The 26,007-nt window shown below is 41.3% G+C and overlaps 1 protein-coding gene across 1 annotated transcript in view; it reads right to left on the bottom strand.

Moving 5' to 3' along the window:
* Nucleotides 1–26,007, bottom strand: part of babam2 (BRISC and BRCA1 A complex member 2) — a 66,175-nt gene that overhangs the window by 35,956 nt on the left and 4,212 nt on the right. The window contains exons 4-6 of the mRNA XM_041061211.1: nucleotides 24,549–24,643; nucleotides 11,192–11,386; nucleotides 10,088–10,162 (exon numbers count right to left, since the gene is read on the bottom strand). Of these exons, the coding sequence (XP_040917145.1) occupies nucleotides 10,088–10,162; nucleotides 11,192–11,386; nucleotides 24,549–24,643 (365 nt within the window). The remainder of the gene's footprint in view (nucleotides 1–10,087; nucleotides 10,163–11,191; nucleotides 11,387–24,548; nucleotides 24,644–26,007) is intronic.

The raw sequence follows: 26,007 nt of genomic DNA, 5'->3' as shown, positions 1-26,007 counted from the left end.
CACACACAAAAAAAAAATATCTCAAGAATGAATATGAACATTTTAACACTTTCTGCTCTGTCACTTCTTATTTCTGTTTTAGAGCTGTTACGTCTGACATTTAAATTCATCTTCAAGAGCATACCAAGCTATAATACATCCACCATTTAAAAGCCACATAATTGTTTATCTGCGTGGAAGCATTGGCTGGCCTTTTCAGATTTCAGTCGTACACTGCATTAGTGAAGCCCAAACTGGCAATTACTTGACAATGTCTTTTGGGCAACTTGCTTTCCTACTAAATGCCATGTCTCAATGCTATACGGATACGCCATCACTCAGCAACAGAACTTTCAAAAAGCACTATGAAAACAAAATGAATGCATGCTGATATGCTGTGGTTTACCCTGGATTTTATTCAAAACATGCCTGAAGATTGCATTTTCAATGCTGATAGTCATAAATGTAAATGAGATTTAAAATCATAAGCCATTTTCACATATCACCTCTGGACACTGTCCAGAGAATCAGGCCTGAACTTTGTCTGGAGTTGCCCTTTCACACATGCAGCACGCAGCCGGAGATTGTGCAGCAGGCTGGATAGAAACGTCAGCAAAATGCCCACTAGCTCGCTGTGAATTCTCCGGACAGTTACCTGCTCTATTCACACATGGGCTCAATCAGACATCGCACAGGCTTTGTATCAGGGACCTGGCAGGGTAAAGTCTGTTTAATGTCCGGTTCAGCTGATTCGGACATTTGCGTTCACACAAATATGATAGGACAGCATTGTAGGTGGGGGATAAGTACTGTTGTAGACCTCCTCCTCTGTTGAGGGATGGTCTCTCTTTACCTATCTACCCAGGTGGGAAGTCAGGTAAAGTTTACCTACACCTGAAGGGTAAGGGACACTCTTACCCTTGAAGGAGTCTATCTGCACTAAAGTAGAGAAACCATACCTCAACAAAGGAGGACACCACTTATCCCCCACCTACAACACTGTCCTTTCATCCCTTCCCAAGAGATTTAACAAGCATTCACACTTGGCTTAGTGACTCCATCGACTCCACAACTACACATGCACTAAACCTTTAGGGCCAAAATAACTTTCTTTAATTCATGAATTAACAACCGTAATGAGCAAACAGGAATACCCACACAGCAGGAGAAGCATGACTTTTTTTTGTGTGGAGCCACTAGAGGCTGAACAACAAAAAAGAGAGGAGACAGAAGAGGCAGAGCTGAGGCAAGGAGCAGCACACCACTCTGGGCATTATGGGAGTAACCTGCAATTATTTTATAGCTCTTAAGATTCCTGAGCTCTTAGTCAGTGTTTACCGTGCAAGGGCACGGCAAGGCCACAAATTACAACCACTTGCTTTGGCACCAAATGCTCAATAGTCACGCACAGGCCCAAGCCTTCTCTCAAAATAGTAGACAGGCCGGGAATAGAAAGGCATAAAGGTAATGGATGGAGGGCACCCATTAAGTGATTTTTTTGTTTTTCCCTTTGTCATGGGATGATCAGAATCGGCAACACTTCAGTCTTTTTAGACAACACGATCCAGAGACAGCTACTTCTATTCAACTCCCTCAACTGACAACAGCTCTTCTGACCTGATGTGAGGCCATGTGGTAAAAACCACAACCAGCAGTTCAAACCAACAGATAAGTAAGACAGTCAGTAGACACAAGTGCCATTGAAAGGCTCTGTCCTGGTCATGACACAGCTAATGACACCACAGACAGTACAGACAGCACAGCCGGCTGTGTAATGGTTGACTGAGGGCCATTTTAATTATAGCCTTAATGGATCTTAAATGATGGGTGCTGTAGTCATACTTGATGATGTTCAAGCCACAATCGCCTTTGTCACATTCACATGTTCATATGGTGAGAATATATGAGCACGGCTGTGTTAGCATGCCTACGTGTGTGCCATTTATATGTGTGTGTGTGTGTGTGTGTGTGTGTGTGTGCAACGGCAACAGAGTTGTTGTCCAGGTCTGTGCAGAGAATTGTGAAAGACTCATCTTGTGACGCAGTAGGCTATCTTCAGCCACGACTTCTGCAAAAGCTCAACTGCCACGCAGAAGGGGGACGTAAGCCGAACAGAAAACCGCAACAACGAAAGCCTCAGGAGCGGTTGAGAAAGGAGCGGCAATTATGTGGCAACCGGGAAGGTAAGGTAACTGCAGCTGCTGCAGGCTGATGAGGTTTCTGAGTTATCTCTTGGAAAGCTGTGGTAGCCACCATATGCTCACAGAAAAAAAAAAAAAAAAAAGAAGGACAAGAAAATTTGGACAAACACACAAACAAGCATGAAGGCCGCCCTGGAATACCCAAAAGGTGCTCCATTGCCAGTGGTGATTCAGTGGTGTAGGCTGTCACATAAGTGGCTTTGTGTCACTCTACAGCTCTCTTAATCTGGGGTTTTGCATGGAGGAGTTTAGTTAAAGTGTTTTTTTTTTTTTAAAGAAGTAGTCTGGTGCACTGATTGATAAGACTCTGAGAATCATAACACTTCCTAAATGCTGCTCTGGAGCATTTTACCTTTTCTTTTTCCCCCACAGTTTAAACTGAGATGGACACAATCTGTAGATGTGTAGATATCATGTTCAAGCTCTGGTGATTCTGTAGCAGAATTAGACAGTGAAGCATATTTAGACAGTGAAGCATATTTAGTGGAAATCCATGATATGATATCTTAATACCTAAAATATACTAACATGCAAAAGATTACATTCTACCCATGGATGTATTAAGATAACTGGACACCGTGTACAAAGACAGGCTCATAATACAATCAATCAATTAATATACTGGTTGATCAAGATAAAATGAATCTGCAACAGTTTGGTTAGTTAATTGCTTAAGGGGGAATATCACCTTAATATACGACACCTAAATGACTCTGCACAGAAATGTATTAACCAAGTGATAACAGCTACACATGTAAATACTGTGTTTCTTTTGCAATAGGCAGTGAAATGACTTCTGTTCTTATGGTTCTGTAGTAAAACATTACTGCGTGTGTCTAAAACCAATGTGCACACACTGCCTCACATTAACTGCAACGTACCTAATACAATGAATGAACTGTTTTCGATGCATAAATTCAAATTTGAGCGCAATGTTATGAGATTCATAAATCTTAAAGGAGGAAAATATTATTTTCCATGAGTTCGATGACAAAAACGTATCATTAGTCAGGTTTGTTCTAAACTCAATTAGGACTGTATGACATGAATTCATCAACATCACCGTTCGTCTGAAGACGCTCCGCCGCTTCATCGTTTGCTGTGTCGATAATGACTTCATTTGTTGGCCGTGAGTGACTGACGTTAACGTTTGTGATCTATTTGGAAAACGCACTTAGAGACACACACTATCAATATCAGCCAATAAAGAGTCACAGAGAGAAGAGCGAGTTGGTAAAACCAGCAGTTTTAAATAAACAACACCTACTTAATCAGGCCCCTGTATTAATAAAAGATGACCTCAAGTTATCAGTAATGCTCCCGGTTTGACCCATTCACAACCCATTTACACCTGTAATGGGAAGAAAACGGATGCTTTCTTTTCTTTTTTTTTTTTTTTTATTAAGTGGTAGTGTCAGAACTGCAACTGTACAGAGAAAAGGCCCTGTGGTAAAGACGCAGAGGCAGATGTTAATCATTCAAATGATATTTTAAACTCAATATTGCTAAATGCCCTTGGGCAGTTCAGCAGTGTAAACAACAGGGGTTTAGGTAAGGTATATTTAATATGTTTAAAAAAAAAAAAAAGATTATAATGTCTCCGAGCTATCCGTCGAGCTGAGGTATACATACTGACACACATACTGACTGCATAAAACAGAGCAATGTAATTGAAGCTATTGTGCTGGGTATAATATATTATGTGTATGGACATTTTAGGCCATTATAAGGCCTTTTTGGATTCAGTGGAATCAGTGGAACTTCCTCTGTGATTTCATTCATAATGCACCATAATTAATAATAATAAAACAGTGAACTAAGCTGTATCAAGCTAGAGTTTAAACTGGTGACCATTAACTTCACTGTCTACAACTGTGTTGGCGAACAATGACTAAAAGGAAAACAACAGATGTGTAACTCTAATTCACCTCATGTCAGTTTCAGACAGGTACATAGCAAGTAGCTCTTCAGCTGTTGAGCGTAAATGGCAGACAGAGTTGCTGGAATATCCCAATTAACATAACATAACATAACATCGTGTTAGTAACTGTTGAGGTTCTGAGTCTCGATGCCTGGCATCTGGTTCTGCGTTATTTGCTTCAGTTAATTTTGTGATAATCACAAGTAACCGCTGTTGAATTGTGCATAGACAGTGAGACTGCGATGTACTTGCCCCACACTCTGCTGCCAACCCCAGAAATACCCTCAACCTGCCCTCAGCTCCTCTGCTGTGCTCCTGGGTGGCACAACGCTGAACTCTCACCCTCCTGCTACTGAGGTGGAAGAATATGCCTTTGATAAACACAGCCTCGAGGAGCATCAGGAGGACATTTTGAGAAGATTATTAGGAGGAAATGTTCATGTTTTCTCCCTCTCTGTGAAGTGTTTTAAACACTAACCAGTATTCAGATCAGAGCAGGAAATATTAACAACTGAGAAAAGTCAAGACATGCCATGTGGCCTCCCCTTTACTTTAAATATCTAATTGTAATCAAGATAAGACAACCCAAACAGGAATTGACCGCATGTTATATTTTGTTCAAAGCTAATTCAAGACCTGATATTTGGTTGAAGGAATTTAAAAAAAAGGACAGGAAACAGGAAATAAAAAGGAGGTACTGAAATAATCAAGTCACTGATGCTGGCAATGAAAAGACAGAACGAAAGCCCAAGGCTCTGCTTCACCCCTGTCAGCTGCTGCCTCCGGAGCTTTGAAGGTTAAAGAGAGTGTATGTGTGTGTGTGTGTGTGTGTGTGTGTGTGTGTGTGTGTGTGTGTGTGCGTAATAATAAATAATTAGAGTAAAAATAATTAGATGTAAGTGCTCTTGTTGAAGCATGTACAGACAAACTAAAGATACAGGGATGCCCAGGGCCTAATGCAGCACTCCCTCAGGTCAGTTTTGCAGGAAGCAAATTTGACCTGGGGGAGTGGGATACCAGTTGCTGGGCAGTGGAGAGGCTTAGGATAAAAAAGGTTTAAAAAAAAAAAAACAAAAAAAAAACAAATAGGAACATGGCCTTAGAGAAGCAGTTCAACATTTTGGGAAATACGCTGCGTTGCTTTCTGGAGCAGAGTCAGATGAAAGGATAGGTACACCTCTCACATCTGTCTGTCAAATATAAGTCTCAGCAAGCAGTTGCGTAGCTTAGCAGAAACAGGGGGAAACAGCAAGCCTGGCTCTGTTTGAAGGTAACAAAATCTGCCTTAACAGGACCTCTCAAGCTCTGTATCCTGTATGTTTAATCTGTACAGAGTCTGAAGTGTGAAAACGACAACTCGCTGTTTTACATGGAGTTGTGTACCGGACTATTTCCTACCTGGGAGCAGCAGTGTAACAATCCTGGAGTGTCCTATGGATGCCTGGCAACTGCTGGAGCTCCTTCCCCATGTTTCCCGTCTTTCTGCTAAGCTAAGCTTAGCACCAAATAGGATTCATATAGGATTTCTATTCTCGTGAACTGTTCTACATTTTCAACATGTTCTGACAAAGACGGGAAATGCAACAGACTGACATGAAGCACCATCATCATCCAATGAAACCTGCAGAATGCAAGAGCTTACAGTCTTAAAAACCAGCAATTAGACCCATCCGCTGGGACGAGCGGCGGGGCAATCAGGGAAACCCTCAGCAACGAACAGAACAGTAAGTGCTTTTTACAGCTTTAACAGACAGATCAGTGGCTGTAAACGTTTCACATGGGGTTTATAAGGATCTATACGGACAAGACTGAAGGTTTTTGTTTACTGTCGTATGATTTATTTAGTTAACGCAACGTTCTGTTTGCAGCTCATACAATTCCTTGTTTTCCTTGTTTTGAATCTACTACTTGGGAATCTTAACTCTCAGTGATATATAATTAATATTGACTGATATGAAAAAAATGATCACGATAATTATAAAGATCATTTTTTCCCACATTAACCAATCCTCAGTCATATCAAGTGCATAAGATGGCACTTGACTGGCAAAACTTGATTCAAGTGGCAGTGATTCTTGGCAGCAGCTCTGATGTAATTGCTCAGAGAAAACATACAAGAGCATACAACACTAACTATCATGTATCACCCACAATACTACAGAACTTCACAGATATCACTTAGTTCACAAGAGTTAGGTCACCTGAAACATCCTGTTGGATCAATGACAGCTGCTTAAAAAACCCCAAACACAGACACACACACACACACCCACACACACACATTCACAGACACACACACACACAGACTGAAATCGCTTTGGAGCTGGTGACATGGGTCAGTGCTTGTGGGGGAAACAAAGCTCAAGTGAAGCGAGAGCAGAGGGCTCAGTCACGAATGTGGCGTCACTCCATGCGGATCAGTGTAGACATTTAGAGGCAAGCCGCCTCTGCACATATATGTACTCTACAGAGCAAGGATGGACAAACAAACGGCTACAAAAGAGACAGTGTTTAAAGAGAAGGTCATGCTTGTAATTAATGGAAAAATGTTAGACCTTACTGGTATGTACAAATATGTAATGAAGTGTGGAGGTCAGAGGCCAAAGCTAAATGAGAAGGGATGGGTAAAAGCAAATTCAAACTGGTGACAACCCAGAGGTCAAGGTACCATCACAGCATGAGATGCTAAAATGGTGCCCAAGAGAACTGGGTGCCCTTTAAAGGGGAAGAAAACCACACCAACATCCCTCTGCGTGCATTTCACTATCTTCCCTTCACCTCCGCTCTCAGTGTCCTTCCCACTCTTTCATTTTGACTATGACTGCCCCCCCCCCCCACCCCTTTTAAAATAAATATATAAATAAACAAACTAGCGTTCCTCCCCCCTCCCCGAGGCTGGGCAGTCCATGCAGGAAGGTAAACATGTCCACTGTGGTGAGCTCAGACCACGCGGATGCTTCGCTCCAGGTAACAGTCGTCCTCCACAGCTCTGCGCCCACCAGCAACATCTCAGCATTCACTAGCAGTGCAGAGTAGCCTGTGTCTGAACAGATTTCCGCTTCAGTGCCAAACCCTCCCTCCTCAAGCAAGGACATCCGTGGATTTGATGGGAGGCTGATTCAAATGAGGGTCAACAGTCTGACCTCTACCTACAGTACCTGGCTGATGGCTTATGCTCTGTCTGCAGAGAATCATCTTTTTTGATTTTTGAAGTGTTGACTTTCTTTTTTTTTTTTTTTTTTTTTGTAAAGCAGACTGGCTATTAAATGGGTTTCAATGCATTTTGAAGGCTTAGTGGGCGTCCAGACCAAAGACAGACCTGTGCTGGAATAATGCAAAGGGCTGCGTTGGTGGGGCCACGTTGCTTCAGGTATCAGTGAGATGATGAAACATGACCGAAGAAGTGCATTTGAACTTATAGGTCCAAGAGTCTGGACCCTTATCAGACAGCAAAACACTGCACAGTGGCTGATGATACTAAGTGCAAGGAAAATTACTCTAGTTGGGCTGATTGGTAAAAGTCAGCATTCATGTGATCTACCAGCCTGATTAAATTATATTAAAAGTTGAGCCCGATTCAACTGTTTTGATGGACAACCCTGTGCTTTTTTGCTGAAGCCCTCTGTGTTAGCACCAGCGCTGCAGCAACACGTAATTAAAACTAAACTGAAAAGTGCCAGATTTGCTAAGTAAATGGCGCATGTTTTTCATTAAGCTCGCACCCACAATTACATACATTCAGCGCCTGATTTGCTAACACCGTGTCTACACAGAAGGCGTAGAAACATTATCGGAGCAACAGAAGCGGCTGCTGCAGAGGACTGATCCTGGTACTGACATCCAGACTCATACTGCAAATGAAGGAGAGTTCAGTCAGTGCTAACCTCAAACACCTGCACCTATTTGTTTAGTTTATCTAACAGTAATAAATTTTTTTTTCTAATAACTGTTTTTAATTATATTGAGGCCTATTTTGAACTGATATTTCTTCTCTCTAGTACAACCTCTCTTGTAGCTCTTGTAAAACCCACTCGCGCTATGTTTCTTCAGAAGCAGAGAATTTTCCCTGCAAAAACCAACAGCTGCAAATTGAGTGACTTAAGTAAATCCAGCAGAACACATAATCACCCTGTGTGAACATGTCTCCTCCTATTATTCGCGTGCTCCCTCCCTTAAATGCACGTGTAATAAGGAGAACGACACACCTTACAAACGCGTGCGCACCGATGACAGCCGGTGTCCCTGCCTGACAAACACAGCACATATGTTTGGGACAGAATGCATCACATCTGCACCTGAAAACACAGGCGCAAAAAAAGCTGCAGTAAATCTGGCCCAGTGTGTCAGACATTTTCGTGTTCACAAATCATCTTCAATGGAACAGGCTTGCCTGCATGTTCCTTTACACTGAGCGTATATATATATATATATATATATATATATATATGTATATATATACATATCTGCCTGCTCAGTCAGAAGCACTGTAGGAGTGAATTAACTGCATTTCAACAGCCCTACAACAGCACATCTATGGAATTACTTGCAGTGAAGAAATCTGCAATGCACAAAAACAGTTGACTTGAGACAGAACTCAGACTGACGGAACTAATTGCATGACAACTGTCAAACTGAAAATTCAGGTCATCGGCTTGGCGTACAGTACATTTGTGTTCTTAGAGTCCAGCCTATATGCTGCATAATCCCGTTCCTCTGTAATGCGTAGGTGGACAAGGTGTGGGCTGATGTTCATTACTTTCCTCTCTGCGAGTCGATACTCTTCCTTAGTCTTCAAGCGCTCCCATGGTGATACTATGTATACCCTGGCTGCCAAATACAGCATAATACTGTGAGTGTGTGTGTGCGCACATGTGAAGCAAAGAACATAGTATGATTAGGAGGACAGGAATGTACGTTCATATCCAAGATTTTGTCTCTAATAAAATCACTAAATATCACAGGGTTTGTCTAAGACAGCATTGTGTCAGTGGCCATAAAGCGACCACCACCCACTGGTTAAAGGTGTCAGTGTGTCTGCCATGCTTTTGAAAGCCTTTGCACAGAAACCTCCAGCAACTGACAGCATGCTTGTTTGAAAAAAAAAAAAAAAATGTCAGCAGTATTGCCCCCCTCGGGGCTGAGTCTCGAAACTTTCCTGCCTAAAGACACAAAGGTAAAAAATAAAAATTCTATCATGACCAGGAGCACGGCTCTGAAGCAGGGCTTTGACTTTGGAGGAGTCCGCTCAGAACCTGCAGAGAGAGAGACGAGTCTCAGTGCTCCAGGTCTGAGAGACATGGGGGGACAAAGGCTGATGTGAGGCTAATGACAGTTGCTGTTTCCCTTATGTTTACCATCATTTCTCTTCACAAACAGTGGCTAGGCTGGAAAAGGCCAGAGAGCCACGGCCTCCAGCATGCAGGCAGTCAAGGATGGAGGGGAGCGACACAGACTGAAAAGAGAACTACAGATAAAGGAGAGGGTGAGAGAGGGGTAAAGGCAATCACAGATGAGGGGGGGAGAGAGAGAGAGAGAGAGAGAGAGAGAGAGAGAGAGAGAGAGAGAGAGAGAGAGAGAGAGAGAGAGCTAAGCTGCCTCCAGACACCACGCGGCTCAGAGCAGATCGAGAGTGACGGCTTGCTGATTAGTCAACTCACAGCCCCCAAGACCGGAGTCTGCATACATGCACATGCACACACACACACACACACACACACACACACACACACACACACACACACACACACACACACACACACTAAATAAGCCCTACTGTTATCACTGCACACATACAAAACACATGGACACACACACATGTAAACAAATGAACACTCATGTTATCTCAGATTATCCCATCATGGCACAGTCTACCTTGAGACTAAGACGTCTGCAGCAGTGTCTGCAGGTCTGCAATGTGTATCTGTGTACATAACGTGAAGAAGGTGTGTACCTAGAGTCAAAATGTGAATGGGTCTGCTAGAGTTACCTTAAGGAGATAGACGGGGATGTTGCTGAAGTCCACAGGGAGTTTAAGAAGGAACCGGGCTGAAAACTCTCCCGTCTGGGGAATGAGAAGCAGAGGTAATGTGTACAATATTAAGCTCACATAATTAAAATAAAATAAGATTTGTAATGTAAAAAAAAAAAAAATCCTTGCAAAATCCTTGAAGAAACATCATAACATTTGCTTAAATATTGAGGTCTCTTCAACCACAGTAAGCGATCATCTTCACAGTCACTGGTTGCTGCTCAAAACCACATCACTTTCCTACTTTACCAACTTCCTCCCACAGTCCAAAGACACAGATTAGGTTAGGTAGGTTAGGTGGCAACTCTAAATTGCCCATAGGTGTGAATATCACGGCATGAACACTGTCGTTTTAAAGTTCCTAATTAATTTAAATACCTCACTGGAACTTAATGTGCCACTGTGACATATTACGCAAAAATGTTATGCTAGTCAGGCCATTTGTTTGGCTTTCACTATGTCATGATTTATTAGCAAAATACATTTTATCTCAACATATTTCTGTTCAAATACACTTGATTTTAAATAGTAATAATAACAAACTGTAATCTGAAGCACTGTACAATTAAGCATAAAACTGGGTTGTGTTCTGTTTGTGAGTTACTGTCACTGTGTCCCCAAGAATGATACACAGACAACAACACAAAGGCACAATTGATCTTAACTTCATTGTACCGTGGGGCAGAACTGTGACTGGTGAAAATAAAACCGAACCAAAAGCAAAAACACACAATTCGGACTCGTCTGGCATTCGTTTTTTTTTTTTTGCACAACCAGGAAGTCTTATCGCATGGTATTTCCTATGGAAATTTTCATCTGAGGCCAGCATACGCTATGCCTAGGAATTTGAAAAATGGTGTGGGAGTATAAGGAAAAGTCAACCCTTCCTCATGTCATTCCATCTTATCTCTGTCTTTAACAATCAGAAGCATTTATGCTCTCAAATCAAGACTGAACAGACTATAGGAATGACATATGAACAGTGTTTTCAGAGTTTAAGGTATTTTGTAATACTATTACATGAGTCTTTGTTTTGTAAAATGTAGGACATCAGGTCCTTACCCAGCTGTTCTTGCGTCCGGCGTAAATTTCCATGTTGCGGCCGTAGTTGGGATCCTCCAGCAGGCTGTCATACTCAAACAGGAGCCTGGAGCTCTCGCGCAGACGCTGACACTGGTAGTGGTGGTACTGCTGGATAAGCTCCTTCACCAGCTGGAGCAAACATTCAGGGTTCCCTGCATCCCACTGGACCAAGTGCTGAGGCAGGCACCAGAGAGGAGGTATAAGGACAGACATAAGACAGGACATACATGTTTTTTTAAAGGTTCATGTAGCATGTAGAATCTCATTGTTATAATAACAATAAGCAAATGAACTGAGAGGATTAGCGGTCTTATTTGGCATCTACTCCATTGTGTCTTGGGGCAGATTTGGCTAGACATCCTCTGAACTGATCATAGGCACACAAAAAGATGTAAGAAGAGCACAACCTGAACTAAAGATTTCAATATTTAAAACGGCTCTTTATGGCAACATGGCAACAAGACACACTGGGACTTTTTTTTGTAGATGACTAACAATTATCTTGTATCTTGTGCGTGGTTTCAAGATACACAGCAGTTAAATATGCAATCTGACACCACTGACATACATGTTCATGTTATTAGATCACTGCAAAAGAGAAAATCAATTTGAGGAAATTATTGAAATACACTGGGAAATGTTGTGTAGTGGGTAGGTAATGGTGCTGTGAGCAGCAGTAGGGATAGCTGGGGGGTAAAAAGACACAAAGAAAAAAAGTCACAGCAATAGCCTAATCCTGACAAGTGGTACTTCCCATTACCAGATCAGAAGGAAAGGGTTGTGCTAAAGGATGTCCTGTTGCTACAGAGTGATTTAGGGTGAAATGGAAAAGTACTGAACCTGACCCTTTCTATCTCAAACTTCTCTGCTGCCACACTGATTGATAGCTAAAGGTTTTGATAAGTGTGTACTTTATAGCATGGAAACACACACAAATACACAAACACACACACACACACACACCCAGACCATTTATTATTTACATATCATCGTGGTGCTAAAATTTGGAAAAGCTGACGCCCATTTCTGTATTTGCTTTCATAATAATTATCACCATGTTGTCTGATTTATTAGTGTACCTCGCATATCTAAATGGTCCAAAGTGCGCACTGGCTCGCCCTTTCACCAGACTCAATCTAAGCCATCCCATAATGCACTTTGAAGACTGACTGAGGCCGGAAAGCACAAATTTGCAGGACAAAACTACAACCATATGCAACCCCCTGTCACGTGAGCGAGCAGAACCGACCAAATCTGACCTCCAGCTGGGTTAATCCTCACAAGGAATAAAAAAAAAAACTTCTAATTAATGCAAATAACACTGTGCAAATATAAATTACAGGAAACACGCCTTGAAATGGATGGCTGAGCTCTAGAGAATGAATGGTGTGAGAGCTTTAGAATGGAGAAGTACAACATGCAAATAAAGACGAAAGCAAAACACATAAGTGGCTTAATGAGTTTACGGCACTGTTTGGCCTTTGAAATGACTGTGTATGTAAAGTTTAAAGAAAAAAAAAAAGATTTATTTTTCCCTGGAGAAAATAGCCCTTGAAATAGCTCCCTTGAGAGTTGGCACTTGTCACCTCTCACATAATCGCTACCTTTTCACATTGACGTTGTTCGTAAAGGTGAAATTAAAAGTGCAACTTTTTCTTTCTCTGTGATTCATACAGATTCACTATGAAGGCGATGACGACAACGTGCGAGCTAAAATCGCTCAATAGGGGCTTGGCTTTGGCCACGACACAGGCCTCTGTGAACCCTGAGAGCCCTGAAAAGTGAAAGTGATTCCTTTCCTCAGCTCATTCTGAAAGCGAAATACTCCTGGCAGACTCAAACTGTGAGTAGACAAACAACAAGCTGTGCAACCTGATGACATAACTGCAATACCAAAGTAAATGTGTAACTACAGTTCATCATTGTTTCTCCCTGCCTTGCTGCAGCACTCAAGCCAATTAAATGCAGGTCATCCTAAATGATGAAAAAATCAGAATAGAGGGCCATTCTAGTGTGTACTGAGTGGAGGAGGATTAATAAGTGCTGGAAATACTGTAACTATTAATACCCATTACATTGAGTTGTCAAAAGCAGGATGTCTTTGACTTGCGTTAGCTTGTCTCCCCGACTGGATGTCTGTCTTTGTGTGTGCCTGTCTGTCTGTCTGTTTCTCCAGCAGCCCATATCAGCCCAATGGAGAAAGCTTCCATTGTTTCAGAGCAGCCCACATCCCCCCTTACCATGGAAGAAAGGGGGAAGCAATGGCAAAGGCAAGCTAAACAGAGACAGTGACCTCATCGTCCTGATCCACCAGTGGTTACCAGCAGTGCTGGGATTCCCGAAACGAGGGGGAGATGCAAACAAGGATGGGCATTGTCCAAAGCAGGCAGTCAGAGCCCCAGGGCAGAAGTGAGCTGAAACTGAGGATAGACTGAGAAAGTGCTGTGTCAGGACTGTGACACAGAATATCAGTGAAACTCCACTGAGGACAAGGAGAGGCAGGGAGGAGGGATCAGAGGTGGGACAGGAGGAAGAAAAAAATATATATAGAGCTCAGGCAAGTTAGCCAGTAACAAAGAAAACAGTACTGAGTCCCTGCAGCTCTGGTTTCATTGGCTGGTAACAATGAAACTGTAAACAAAACTAAGCTACTATGATAAAAAAAAAAAAAAAATTGAGGTGAGATGGACTACAACTCATTTGTTTTCCTTAAGACAACTGTTCAAGACAGATTCCTGTAGTTAGGACAGGAGTGGATTAGAAACACTCCCTCAGTAATTACAGATGTCCTTAAGCACAGGAGTTAACCTCAACTGCTCCAGTGGACATATTTGCCAGCCAATGACAAAGAAGCTGCTCTTTTACTAGGCATTTCCCAGGTGACGGACCAACCGACCAACAGCACCACTCCTAGAGCTCTGTCTGCTGTTAGCATGGCTAAAGCTCACGGTTATGGCCAATAACAGGACACCACTCAAGCTTATCTTGTATTGCACTGAATGTTCTGACTCTGAGTTAACAAGGTAGTGCATGAATGCCGCAGCAAAGCATTGGTCGAACATAGAGGGAGAGAGAGAGAGAGAGTGAAAAGCATTGAGCCAAAAAGAAATGTCCATGTGTTGCAATGTGTGTGTGTGTGTGTTTTTGTGTGTAGACATGTGAGTCTGAACAGACTCTTCACTGAATTGATTTTGTACGCTCTGCTGAAGGCTGTGCGTGCCAAAACAAATCTATGTGTTTTTGTCATGAATAGGATAAGCCCTGCGGAAAATGTACAGATTTGATACATAAAAAAAACAAAAAACAAAATATAGTTGCAATCTAAGCTATTTAAGAGCTGAGATTTAACATTTGATGAAATGAAACAGGAAAAAAAGAAATATCCATCTGCATGTCCTCTAGATGATTCTGTATGGAAGGAACATCTTTCTTAGGGCTTTATCCACAGGGGGTAGATATCATAGCCCTCAACAATACTCTGTGGTTCAATCTGGACCTTATAATCCAATTATTTTGTCACAACACACTGGCTAAACCTGTGTCAAATGATTAAGCCTAAACTTGGCTTATGATAAAACCTGTCACCTCTAATAAATAAACCACTGATACATTCCTTTTTTGAAAAGAGCATTTGTAAGGGAAGCAATTTATAATCGTATTACCATAAGATATTAGGATTTGATTCAATATCAATGTTAAAAACTGCATATTAAAAATATATTGGATTAGCATTAGGATTTAGCATTTTGGGTATACATGTAGCAGTGTGTCCAAGCCAGTGCGAACAGTCAAAATAGCACACTTGGTAGACATAAATATTAAGGAACACTATGCCTTTTAAAAGAAAACACTTGTTCTTTCTGCCTATTGATTAATTTACTCAAATTACACCTTTTCTAATTTGACAGACAGACTGGCAATGTGTGGTTTTGACAGTGAAGAAAAATAGTTTGTTCTTGAAGGAGAGCACTAATAAACATGTAGAGTGTGGTCGAATGAACTCGTGAGTCATACAGGGAAATGTTTTCAAAAGTTTCCAAATTCTGTAAAACAGAGATAAAATTAAACAGTAATGGTTTCAAAAACAAGCAAATGGGCCTACAGAGTTTCAGAGTTTACAGACATCTCCACTGAGATCTACCAACAGTTATAAGCGAGATTTTGAGTTTACTGCCATGCCTGGGGAGCTGTGAGGTTGTATTTAGGCCCAGCGGTGCTTTAAGATAATGTCAGCATGCCATAATATTCACATTGACAATGCTAACAGGCTGATGATCAGCAGGTATCGTTTTTACCATGATCACCATCTCAGACTGATGTGTTAGCATGCTAACATTTGCTAATCAGCATTGAACACAATGGACAGCTGAGATGAAACTGTTGACTGATATAAAGGCACTAGATTAAAAGACAGAGGATCATCAGTGTTATTGGAATTTACATTCCAATTTTGGTTTCACTCAAAAACAATTTCAGGGCTGTCCTAGAGGAAAAGTCAGGGGATCACTGAAGTCTGTAGGTTTCATACTTTGGGGAACATGAATGTTTGCCAAATGTCATGGCAATCTATAATGCATTTGTAGAAAAAGATCTTAATTTGAAAGACAGGTGTCCATCTTATGGTGGTGCAGGAAGAAAAGTCACAGGATCACCAAAGTCTGCAGGATTCATCCTCTGGGTACCATGAATGTTTGTACAAAACGTCATAGCAACCCATCCGATGGTTGCAGAGACATTTCAGTCTGGACCAGTGACAGACGGGCCGACCAGCAGAACGGATGCCAACTCTGCATCCATGCCTCTAGAGTAGCTCATACAACCTACCAGGTAGGAAAGTTGAATAAACAGAACGGTAAAAACATTTCAGCACATGTCAAAGCACAATTATTCCTTTAAGCTAATTTTAGCGAGTCTAACGCATTGTAAATATTTTGAGGATAAGGGGAGAACTCAACAGAAACAGTGTTTCCCTTTAAGAACAAAATGTACACCTAAATTGGGCATATTCACACTGAATAGACCCAAGTTGACAGAATTATGTCTTCCTGTGCCATCCGTCTGTACCATCTTCGATCCAATATTTATCTTAGGCCAATGAGAGAGGGACCGGCATCTGAAAATGCAAGATAATTATATAGGCCAAGAGAAGATATTTGTTTTTAACGTCTTAAATGTGATTTTTATAGATGCTGGCAACCTGATCCAATAAATCGCTGTAGACTTGAAAGTGTGAGGCATTAAAAAACTCCCAAGTATTAAATTAATCTCTGTTAGTCTCTAATTCAAGTGTGGGCTCACACCCTGTTTCGCCCCCGGAGAGTGCCAAGTCTAAGATCATGCTAAATTGCTCTTGTCATGTGTTTAAGACACTTGGCATTCTCAGCCCAGTGTTTTTTTTTCACTGTGATCCGTGTGGTTTGTGTCCAACACAGTACAACTTGTTGACAGAAATAGCACTTTCCTGACAACTTTTAATGTCGTTCAGTAACTGCTTTAGCGCGGTACCAGTCCGCGGTGAGAGCTGTTACCATTGTCCCATCTTAGTCTTGGCGCTTGTGTCTCTTGTTTTCTCCCATCCATCAGCTGGTGTTTAGGAATTGCCAAGCCCCTTTCCACCAGCCATCTCTGGTAGCAAACAATAGCCTGCCCACTAAAAGCATTCCCAGACCTGTCAGTGAGCACTGCCAATAATAAACTCTAATAAAAGCTGGAACACATTATTCCCTAACGCAGGAAGGAAGCATGAGCAACAGTTGGTACACTATACCCAGGTTGACATAATCTTGCTTTATGGGCCATCTGAGGTGCATTGTTCCAACAGTAAGCGGGAACGAGCTGGAGCAGCAGATAGGAAGTGCTCACCAATGCTATGCATTCTGGATTACCAGAGGGTAACGTGAAGCTGGGAATGTTTCCTTTTCTTAGATGGGAAGAATTCTTAGGTTGGCTTTGTCCTGGTCTTTAAATTACAAACAATGTACCTGAACAAAAAAGTGGAAAAATACACAGTTTTTACAGTGAATATTTACAAAAACATTTCATCAAAGAAAGCAGGACATCACACGAAAGCATTAGAAGACAGGGCGTTAGTTCTTCTTTCTGTTCTTAGTTTAATATACTATATAGCATAGTATTCTTTTACTTTACTCGAACTTTGCGGTCTGTGACTTCCACACTGTCTGTGGCTCTCACTCTCATGCCTACTGGTCCCTAATGATGATGTAAATCTTTAAAAACATGTCACAAATATATAGTTTGTTTTTGTTTGTTTGCTTGTTTTTTTTTCTTCTTTTTGTTTTGTTTTTAAGGTCAACTGATTTCCTTAAGCAGCCTGGCCACTCTAGCTTTCTCTAAATGTAACTCAAACAGCAGCATAAAGTGTGTGTGTGTGTGGGGGGGGGGATTAATAAAAATTTGCGGTTGTAAAAAGTAAACTTGCCATGCCCATGGTTATGTAGGAAAATGTGTCCCAGTACAACCTGTGTGGCTCAATGCTGTGTGTTTAATGGTTTTTGGACAACAATGAAGCTCTATAGCACAGCTTCTATGGGATTTTTGACAATAAGAAAAAAAAAGAATATCATATAATATATATATATAATAATTTTGCTTTAAGCCTCACATCTTCTACAGACTCTACATGAAACCCAGTCAATACTTGTGAAAGGCTGTGTCATGCACTAACTGAAAAAAGAAAACCTGCACTAAATTAAAGAGGAATAATAACAGTAGTACACTGATGAGTTGATCATATTCAAAATCACCCCTTTTACCAGCCAAGATGAACGTAAGTATGGGTTTCACAGACAATATGACTGTATTCCGTGTTTCTACCCTGCAAAAGAAGAAAATGGGGATTATCAAAAATGAAAAATCTTTGCACATATTTAGTAAATGTGCATGTGTGTAAACTAGAATGGGGGTCATTCTCAAAGTGCATCTAGGTGAAGAAAACTGAGAGGCAGCTAGACTGTCATTAAGACTATAAATAGCAACATGTATCATTACCATTCACGCATAGATAAAGTGGACAGACAAAAAGAGCTGAACCGACCAGCAGAAGCTATATCCATTATCGAAATATTTCTCTATTCATGCTAAACCTACAACTTGTTCACTTCACTGACCCAAATGCACCAAGCTGTGCTAATTAATGGCGGACCAGGTATGGGGTAAAATAAATAAAATAAATAAATAAATAAAATAAAAACAGTGAAACAGAAATGACATATGGGATTTCCATTGTAACTACATGGAGCTTACTTCTGTACTAAACAGCAGAGAACTGCAGGACAGATAAGTGGAAACATGTTGATGTTGTATCTAGAGAGGCCATCAAGACTAACCTCAGGTCTCGGGCACACACACACACACACACACACACACACACACACACACACACACACACACACACACACACACACACACACACACACACACACACACACACACACAGAGAGAAAGATGCAAAACACTGGGGAACTCCCAAAATGTTTAGTGCCTGCACGCATCACCGGACAAGTCTAGACCAGACCAGCGATACATTACACAAAAAGAAGGGGACGGAGGGGCAGACGAATAGTAGTATTAGGTGAGTAAAATAGAAACATACAAGTTTTCATGTATTTTGGCCTACAGTGTGTTTGACTACATTGTCCTGTTCCTCCACATATGAAAAGTCTGTTCAGTGACACCCACAGCTTCATTTCAGATGTCTGGCATGTATTAAAATACCTAAGGGCAGGAGACAGCTGTGGGTGGGGGGGGGGGGTAATGTATCTGGAAAGGTCAAAAGACTCTAACAATGTTGTTGGGTCTCCAGACATTCGCAATGAAATACAGCAAAACATTTTGTCCCAAAGTGAACCGTCCTTCTCCTTCTGAGGCCGCTTCCTCTCGAGATTTATGGGTCTTACATCACTTCTGTCACCAAGGCTGAACCAGAACACACTGTAAGGCCACCTGTAAGGCTCTTTCATGGCTTCTCATATTATTTAACTACAATATCTATAACTCACTCAACATAATGTGGGTGTGTACAGTCAGTGTCTACAACAAATCATAGAGGGAATGGAGGGCAGACAATTTACTTGATTATATGATTACAGTGCAACACAATCACAAAATGACCAAATGGAAAAACACACCATCATAACAACCATATCCAAACATCCTATGGTGTGTGTACTGAATTTGGAACTTTCTACATCAAACCCTCACAAAAAAAAAAAATCACTGAATGGATTTATGTTCTTTTTTTTGGGGGGGGGACATTTCATTGAAATATTTGTACAAGACGTTCAAGTAAAGTTCAGTCAGTTCTGTGATCATCATTTACCGAATTAGGGAAGAAAAAAAGAACCACGTGATGCAATAGTACATCTTCTACGTAAGGGTTAAGCAGTATTCCTCTCCGCCTTCCCTCCCTTCCTGTCTCTCTCTTTGTCATTTCCTCCTCTCTGGTCATTTTTCCAAGCAGCTTGTGGGTAGTCCTACTCTGTCGTATTCCTGTCACTGAGTCTGTTGTGGTGAACGTGTGTTTCCAAACTCCTCTTCACTGGGCTATTAGACAAAATATCAGCAGCACCTCACAGTATAGATTCAACATCTGCAGCCTCCAAAATGACCATTAACTTGAAACAAGTCCTCTTTTTGAACAAAGCCTGAACACTCTTAGAAGGGTAGGACTTAAGCCATCAGTATGTTTCAAACAAAGTGCTTTTCAGAGTGTCAAAACTGAACACGCTGAACATTGCACATTCCTGCCGCACAAATATTTGACATATGAAAGGCAAATTCATGCACGTCTTGTGGTGTGATCTCCAGCTGGCTCTGGCAGACGTGTAGTTCACGGTTCACCTTGGTTCAGCTTCAACTGTGCAGGTGTGCAGAGTCAGCCTACAGAAACACTGATGCACTGTGTTCGTAGATGAGTACAACAACTGTAGTATCTCTCTAAAACACTGCAGACTTTGAAAACTATTCATTTATTATACACTTTGGGAACTGTGCCATCCTTTCTCACAAGTGAAGGGATTTTTCACTCAACGGAAGGCTAATGAGACTGTACTTTAAGCAATTACATAAAGTTATATATACATAAATGCATTACCCTGTACTAAAGATAAACCAGGCCAGCCCAACAGGCCCCTTCAGCCGCCGCCCCATTTATTTGGGTTTACATTAATTCAGTTCCCATGGTAAAATCAACATCACATGCTCCGCAGCATTTCAAATTTAGACTGCAGTCTACATGTTCACCACAATTAAGTCATCTCTGATAAGCTGGCTTTTAACTACCAACTGGTATCAATTAAATCTTAAGGTTAGACTGTCATAAATGTGTCAGAGTGGTTAAGTGATGATTACATTAACAGGGGCAATCTCTGGTTCAATTTAAGATTTATTTTGGCGTTAAAAGGAACAATGGCTCTCTCTCTCTCTCTCTCTCTCTCTCTCTCTCTCTCTCTCTGTCTGTCTGTCTGTCTGCTCAGATTAAACCCACTGGCCTGTCAGATGACTTTCCACAGCCTTAACAGAATTAGAATCATGAAACTGGTGCGAGAGTTTACATGAGTGGCCGGTTAAAAACAAGCCTTACAGTATGTGTTTCAAAGCACTCTGAGGCCGGGGAGCTGCCCTGGTGGCCAATTAGCCCACTGTCTGGATGCCATTAAGCCTATATTAGCACTCGTCAGTGAACCCTTGAACCGTGGCAACAATGCAACAGTGAGCATCAATAAATCTGTGGCAGACTTTGCTCATATTCCATGGCTCATGGAACTGTTCTGCAATAAAAGGTTTGTTCGTGGGACATGTGGCCTCTCATCATCCAGCAGGAGTATTTCGGTCTCTTTCATCCCTCATGTATTGCGGTTTAAATGCTGAAAGGACTTTTCGTAATAACTACACTGACGCTTGAGGATCATTACTGCTGCTGTAGTGTTTCATATTTGATTTACTTCACCTTCTCGAGGCAGCACGAACATCCCTGGACGTCTAATTTGCTAATAATGAATTTTTCAAAGAAGAAGTTTTCCAATATGGAGGTTGGCGGTGGACGTACTATGTGCATGTTTTTGTCCTTGATGTTTTTTTTTTTTCTTCTTTTTGAAACAGCAATATGTTTCTCTGTCTAAACAGAAACATGGATAACAAACCTACTCAAGGCCTGGTGACAGCAGGGAAAAACACATGTCTAAACAGAGAAGCTAATGATACCCTTGGCTGGCTGTAAACAAGAGCAATGTGCTGCTGAGACATCAGGAATTCAACCAGCCACTGACAGAGGACCCAAAATTAGCTTAATGTTTACCCCCACTGGATAAAAAAGTCCAGAAACATACTGCTTGTGAGTTCTGCTTCTTGTGGATGGAGAGTTATTTTTATAGCAGTGGCACACTGCGACGTTTTTACTCATCTTTTTTTTTTTTGTTTAGGACGTTACTGTAACGACATGTTGTACAGGTCAACAAGAAATACTGTGTCGACACCTGGTCCATTTGTTTTAGGAAGAATCTTTCTAAATTCACTCGGTCAGTGCAGATAGAAAAAAAAAAAAAACATTCCCAGGGAATATGGGAGGAAATCTAAGGAATTGCTGGGAATTCAGGGCTTTACAGAGTGGGATGTACTTACTGAAAGCATACAGGAAAAAGGAGTGAGTAGGAGAGGAGGCTTTCAGACAGTGTAACAGATGCAGGAGAATTATGAAAGCTTGAACAGCAAAACACAGCAAGAACATAAGTGAGAAAATAAACAAGCGACGGGCTGCCAGGCACTGGCTCAGCAAAGGTACTTCCCCGTATGTGCACAGCTGGATTTATGAGAGGGTGAGCAATACTCCTGTCTCTTCTCCCAGACTCTGACACAAGCAGGGGAATTTAGTTTCTTTATGCTAGGCCGCTTCAAAAATAGCAGTGGATAACTGCATGGCAATAGCTTAATAGCAACAACAACAAGGAAGTACTCAGTAGTGTGCAGGTTTCCACCAAGGCCTAATAATTTCCCCCAGTCAACTATATACTGTGTGTCTCACAGCCAATAGACGTTCATGTCATTTTTAACAGTGTGCAAGGTAACTGATTTGTTATAAGGATAGCCACAGCTTGCTACGATGACAGTCCAGTCCAGGATCCCATTATTTCCCATTACTTCCCATTACTTCCATATTGAATGATTCTGCACCACACAATTTACATGCAATGCAAAAAGTGATGTGCCCTTCACGTATGTCACATTCAGACTGACAAAAATCATTGTGAGAAACGAAAGCAGCCCCCTCATTCATTTGAATAAGGCCGGTCCAGCGGCACAGCGGGGGTGCCAAAGCTACGGATTCCAGCAAAAACAAAACAAAACAAAACCTTGGACTAGGCTCAATCTTTGCTGGAGTGCAACATGACATCATCCAGCAAGGGGCTGCAATGGCCAATCAAATAAGTGCAAATGCACATTCCTGGGAGATTACTCGGTCATGCGAACTCTGTATTCCATTTACTTTGCCATCATCACCATAAAAGATAAAATTATTTGAACTATTTTAACAAGAGTAAAAAAAAAAAAGTGTCATATTCTTAATATTAGCTGAGCAAAATGCAATATTATTCTGTCTAGTTACTAGGAAATGTAGAGTCATTTTTGGAACAAGAGAAACTGTGCTGGGAACCATCTGAATTTATCTTGGCCCAGTCTGATCTGACATGACACAATCTCTCCACAAATCACAACCTTTCCTTAACATTAAGCAAACTGTAGCTGCCACCCATACTGCAGAAATTAGTCCTGTAATGACATCCTTGAGCACACAGAAGCAAACTAATAAGTTAAGCTCTGTTAATCTTTGGAACAAACCTAACACTGCCTTTTATCTTTAGCATGTCAGCTTCTGAGAAAGATTTCTGTGTCTGGGAGTCAGAAATGTACATTTAGTTGTTTCTGTGTGTGTGTGTGTGTGTGTGTGTCTGTGTGTGTGTCTGTGTGTGTGTGTGTGTGTGTGTGTGTGTGTGTGTGTGTGTGTGTGTGTGTGTGTGTGTGTGTGTGTGTGTGTGTAATGTATCTGTGCCTTAAACTGGAGAGTAAAGTCTAGAGAGGAACCTGAGTGACTGACAAGGATGGGCAAAACAAATAAGTGAGAGGTCCCAACCATTGTTTCAGTGTCATACTTTCTTAGTATTCGTTCCTGCTGTGTTGATGCTACTTGTCTCTTTTACACAGTCCAGGCTTAAAGGATGAAAACAAGCTAAAAACCCATAATGAAATCAAATAGTTAAACTGATTTTAGAGAACAGCAGAGAGTAACTCCTTTGTAAAATTCCCTGACTATCAGTTAATACCTCTCAAAACCTGAAAATCAAATGTGGTTAAAACCTGTATGTGGATTATCTGGAACTTACGTTCATGCTGTAACTCCCTTTTCTCAAGCAGCAGCTTGTATTAGTATATAAACATGTAAAACCACACCTCATTTGAAACTTAACTGTGCTGATGCAACCAGTCCTTGAAAACCAGTTCCCAAACTAGACAAAACTATTTGCCAAGCCCAGCTACTTCTATCAAAACCAATTTCTGCTTAAAGATAAAACACGCTTCCACTTCGGAAACACGTTCTTTGGAAACTTTATGAGTTATGTTACTGTTCAAAAGTTCTAATTATTCAAACTAAGGTCTAATAAATGCCATGAATTTCCCCTCCAGATAAATTTCCTGGACGCCCCAGCATGGCCATGAACCTCATAATCTGTTTAATCAACTGTTGCCAGAGCCAGTCATCAGAGAGCTGGCCAATCTTTATTGTTTTTATTTCAGGGTAGGTTAGCATGCATGTTTCACACAAACCGGTACAGTGCGTTTATTCTGTTTAGGCTAACTTTCTTGTGAATCATGGCTTCACAGAGATAATCAGATTTGCAGATAAACAGTAAGTCAAAACAGAGTGTATGGCACAATGAAATGAAAATGCCAATTACTGCAAATTATTATTTCCAGCTATGTAACACCACACACCTACAGCGGCTGCAGAGAGTTAGTTTGCTTTGTCAAAGGGTGTATGTGGGACTGCTTCAGCTCCCTCCCTGGGATCAGTGAAACTGTGATCAGCAATTTGAGGCATCTGTGTGACATTTAGGACCACGTAGGAGAGCCATTCAATGCAGCAAATGAAAAGACAAGATCTGGCTTTAACAAGCAGGAAAGAACAAAAATGGGAAACCTGTTTTTTTTTTTGTTTTGTTTTTTTGTGGAGAAGAATAGTCATAAAAAAAAAAAAAGGTAGTACAGTCACTGTAAAATCTCACAATGTGCAATTAATGATTCCTACGGGAGGCCAGATACTCACCGGTAGTTCAGAGGGTTCGGGGAGAAACTCGGCATCTTCTCCAAAAATAAAATCTGGAGGCAACTCTGGATACCGTGCGTTGAATATGATGTCCCCTGACAGAAAACATGAACACTGATTAATACCTGATTGTTTGACTTCTCACACTAACACGGACAACATGAATTCAAAAAGCTGGCTTTCTTATGTCTCATTGTTAAATTTCATTTACCTTAAGTTAGTGTCATTTTCTTAATATCACCTGCAATCTTATTCTTATTCTGTCTGGTTTCAGAAGGTGGAGGGTAATTTTTTTTTGAGCACTGCTGAAACAAGAGAAACTGCGGTGGGAACAATTTGACATTATCTTGACCCAGCCTGTCTAGATGGCAGAATCTGACATGAAATGGCTTGTTAAGCAAGCTGTTTTTTCCACTGGCTGCATTAACCGCATAATATGCATCTGAGCTCGGGCATCTTTGAAATGAAGCACCTGAAGTAATGAGCAAACTTGACATTTACCATTAAAACCACTCAGATCCTGTCAAACAGGTCTGTCGTGTGGAAATAACTGCAATGGTACTTTTAATATAGTGCACATAAGGCACTGCTAAAAGCAAGTTTGGTTTGAGTTTATTTATTCAAATTCTGAACAGGGAGTAAAACAAACACTTGTTGAAACGCCATCATTAAAACTGTAGAAATAAATAACCGATGCATTCAGATGCAATAAAAAATAAATCTGCTGAGAATGGCCCTCACTGGGGCAAGGACAAGATCATCATAACATGATCACATAACACATCGCTAGGGCTGGTTCACAATGTTCTGATATGACGTTACACAATTCTATTTGTGTGCTGCAAGACTGTTCTGTTCTGCTTTTTCTGCTGTTCCAGCAACAGCAAGAAGAGACAAACATACACATATGGAAGTATTTTTCCAGTGGAGAAGAGTCAAATGAGGAGATGAGAGGATGTGCTGTACATCTGTTACAACTCTGTCAGAGATGTACTGGGACGGTTCCAGGCGGAAATGGAGAACCTTCACTCAGAAGTGCAGTCTAGCCGCTGCATAAGGTGCATTCCCAAAGTTTTACTTCTCTTTCAGCCAGACAGTTTTATTGAGGTCATGAGGGCAGAATATGTTAAACAACAAAGGCCACAATTTGTTGTTTAGCAGTACCAGACACGGTGGTGAAGTGGTCGGGGCCTGGGCATGCATTAATAGTGCTTAGATCTGTGCAGACTGGGCCATGCTTTAGCACGCTAACACTGGGCAGGTCCGCTCACTGGCACAGACCGACGTGCAGCCCCGTATCTTTGATAAAAAAAAAAACGTCTTCATCAAGCCGAAGCACAGGGAAATAAAGCAACTAGTAAAACAGCTGCAGACATGTTCAATGCCAGAGCGCCAAAGGACTGTTTTCTTTTGGTGTTTTGCAGCACTCTGCAGCTTTCATGTCTCCACAAATCTTCCC

Source organism: Toxotes jaculatrix, chromosome 17, assembly GCF_017976425.1.
Source record: "Toxotes jaculatrix isolate fToxJac2 chromosome 17, fToxJac2.pri, whole genome shotgun sequence".
Classification (NCBI taxonomy): Eukaryota; Metazoa; Chordata; class Actinopteri; family Toxotidae; genus Toxotes; species Toxotes jaculatrix.
The sequence above is the reverse complement of the archived record's forward strand: the minus strand, read 5'-3'. Positions and strand labels throughout refer to the sequence as shown.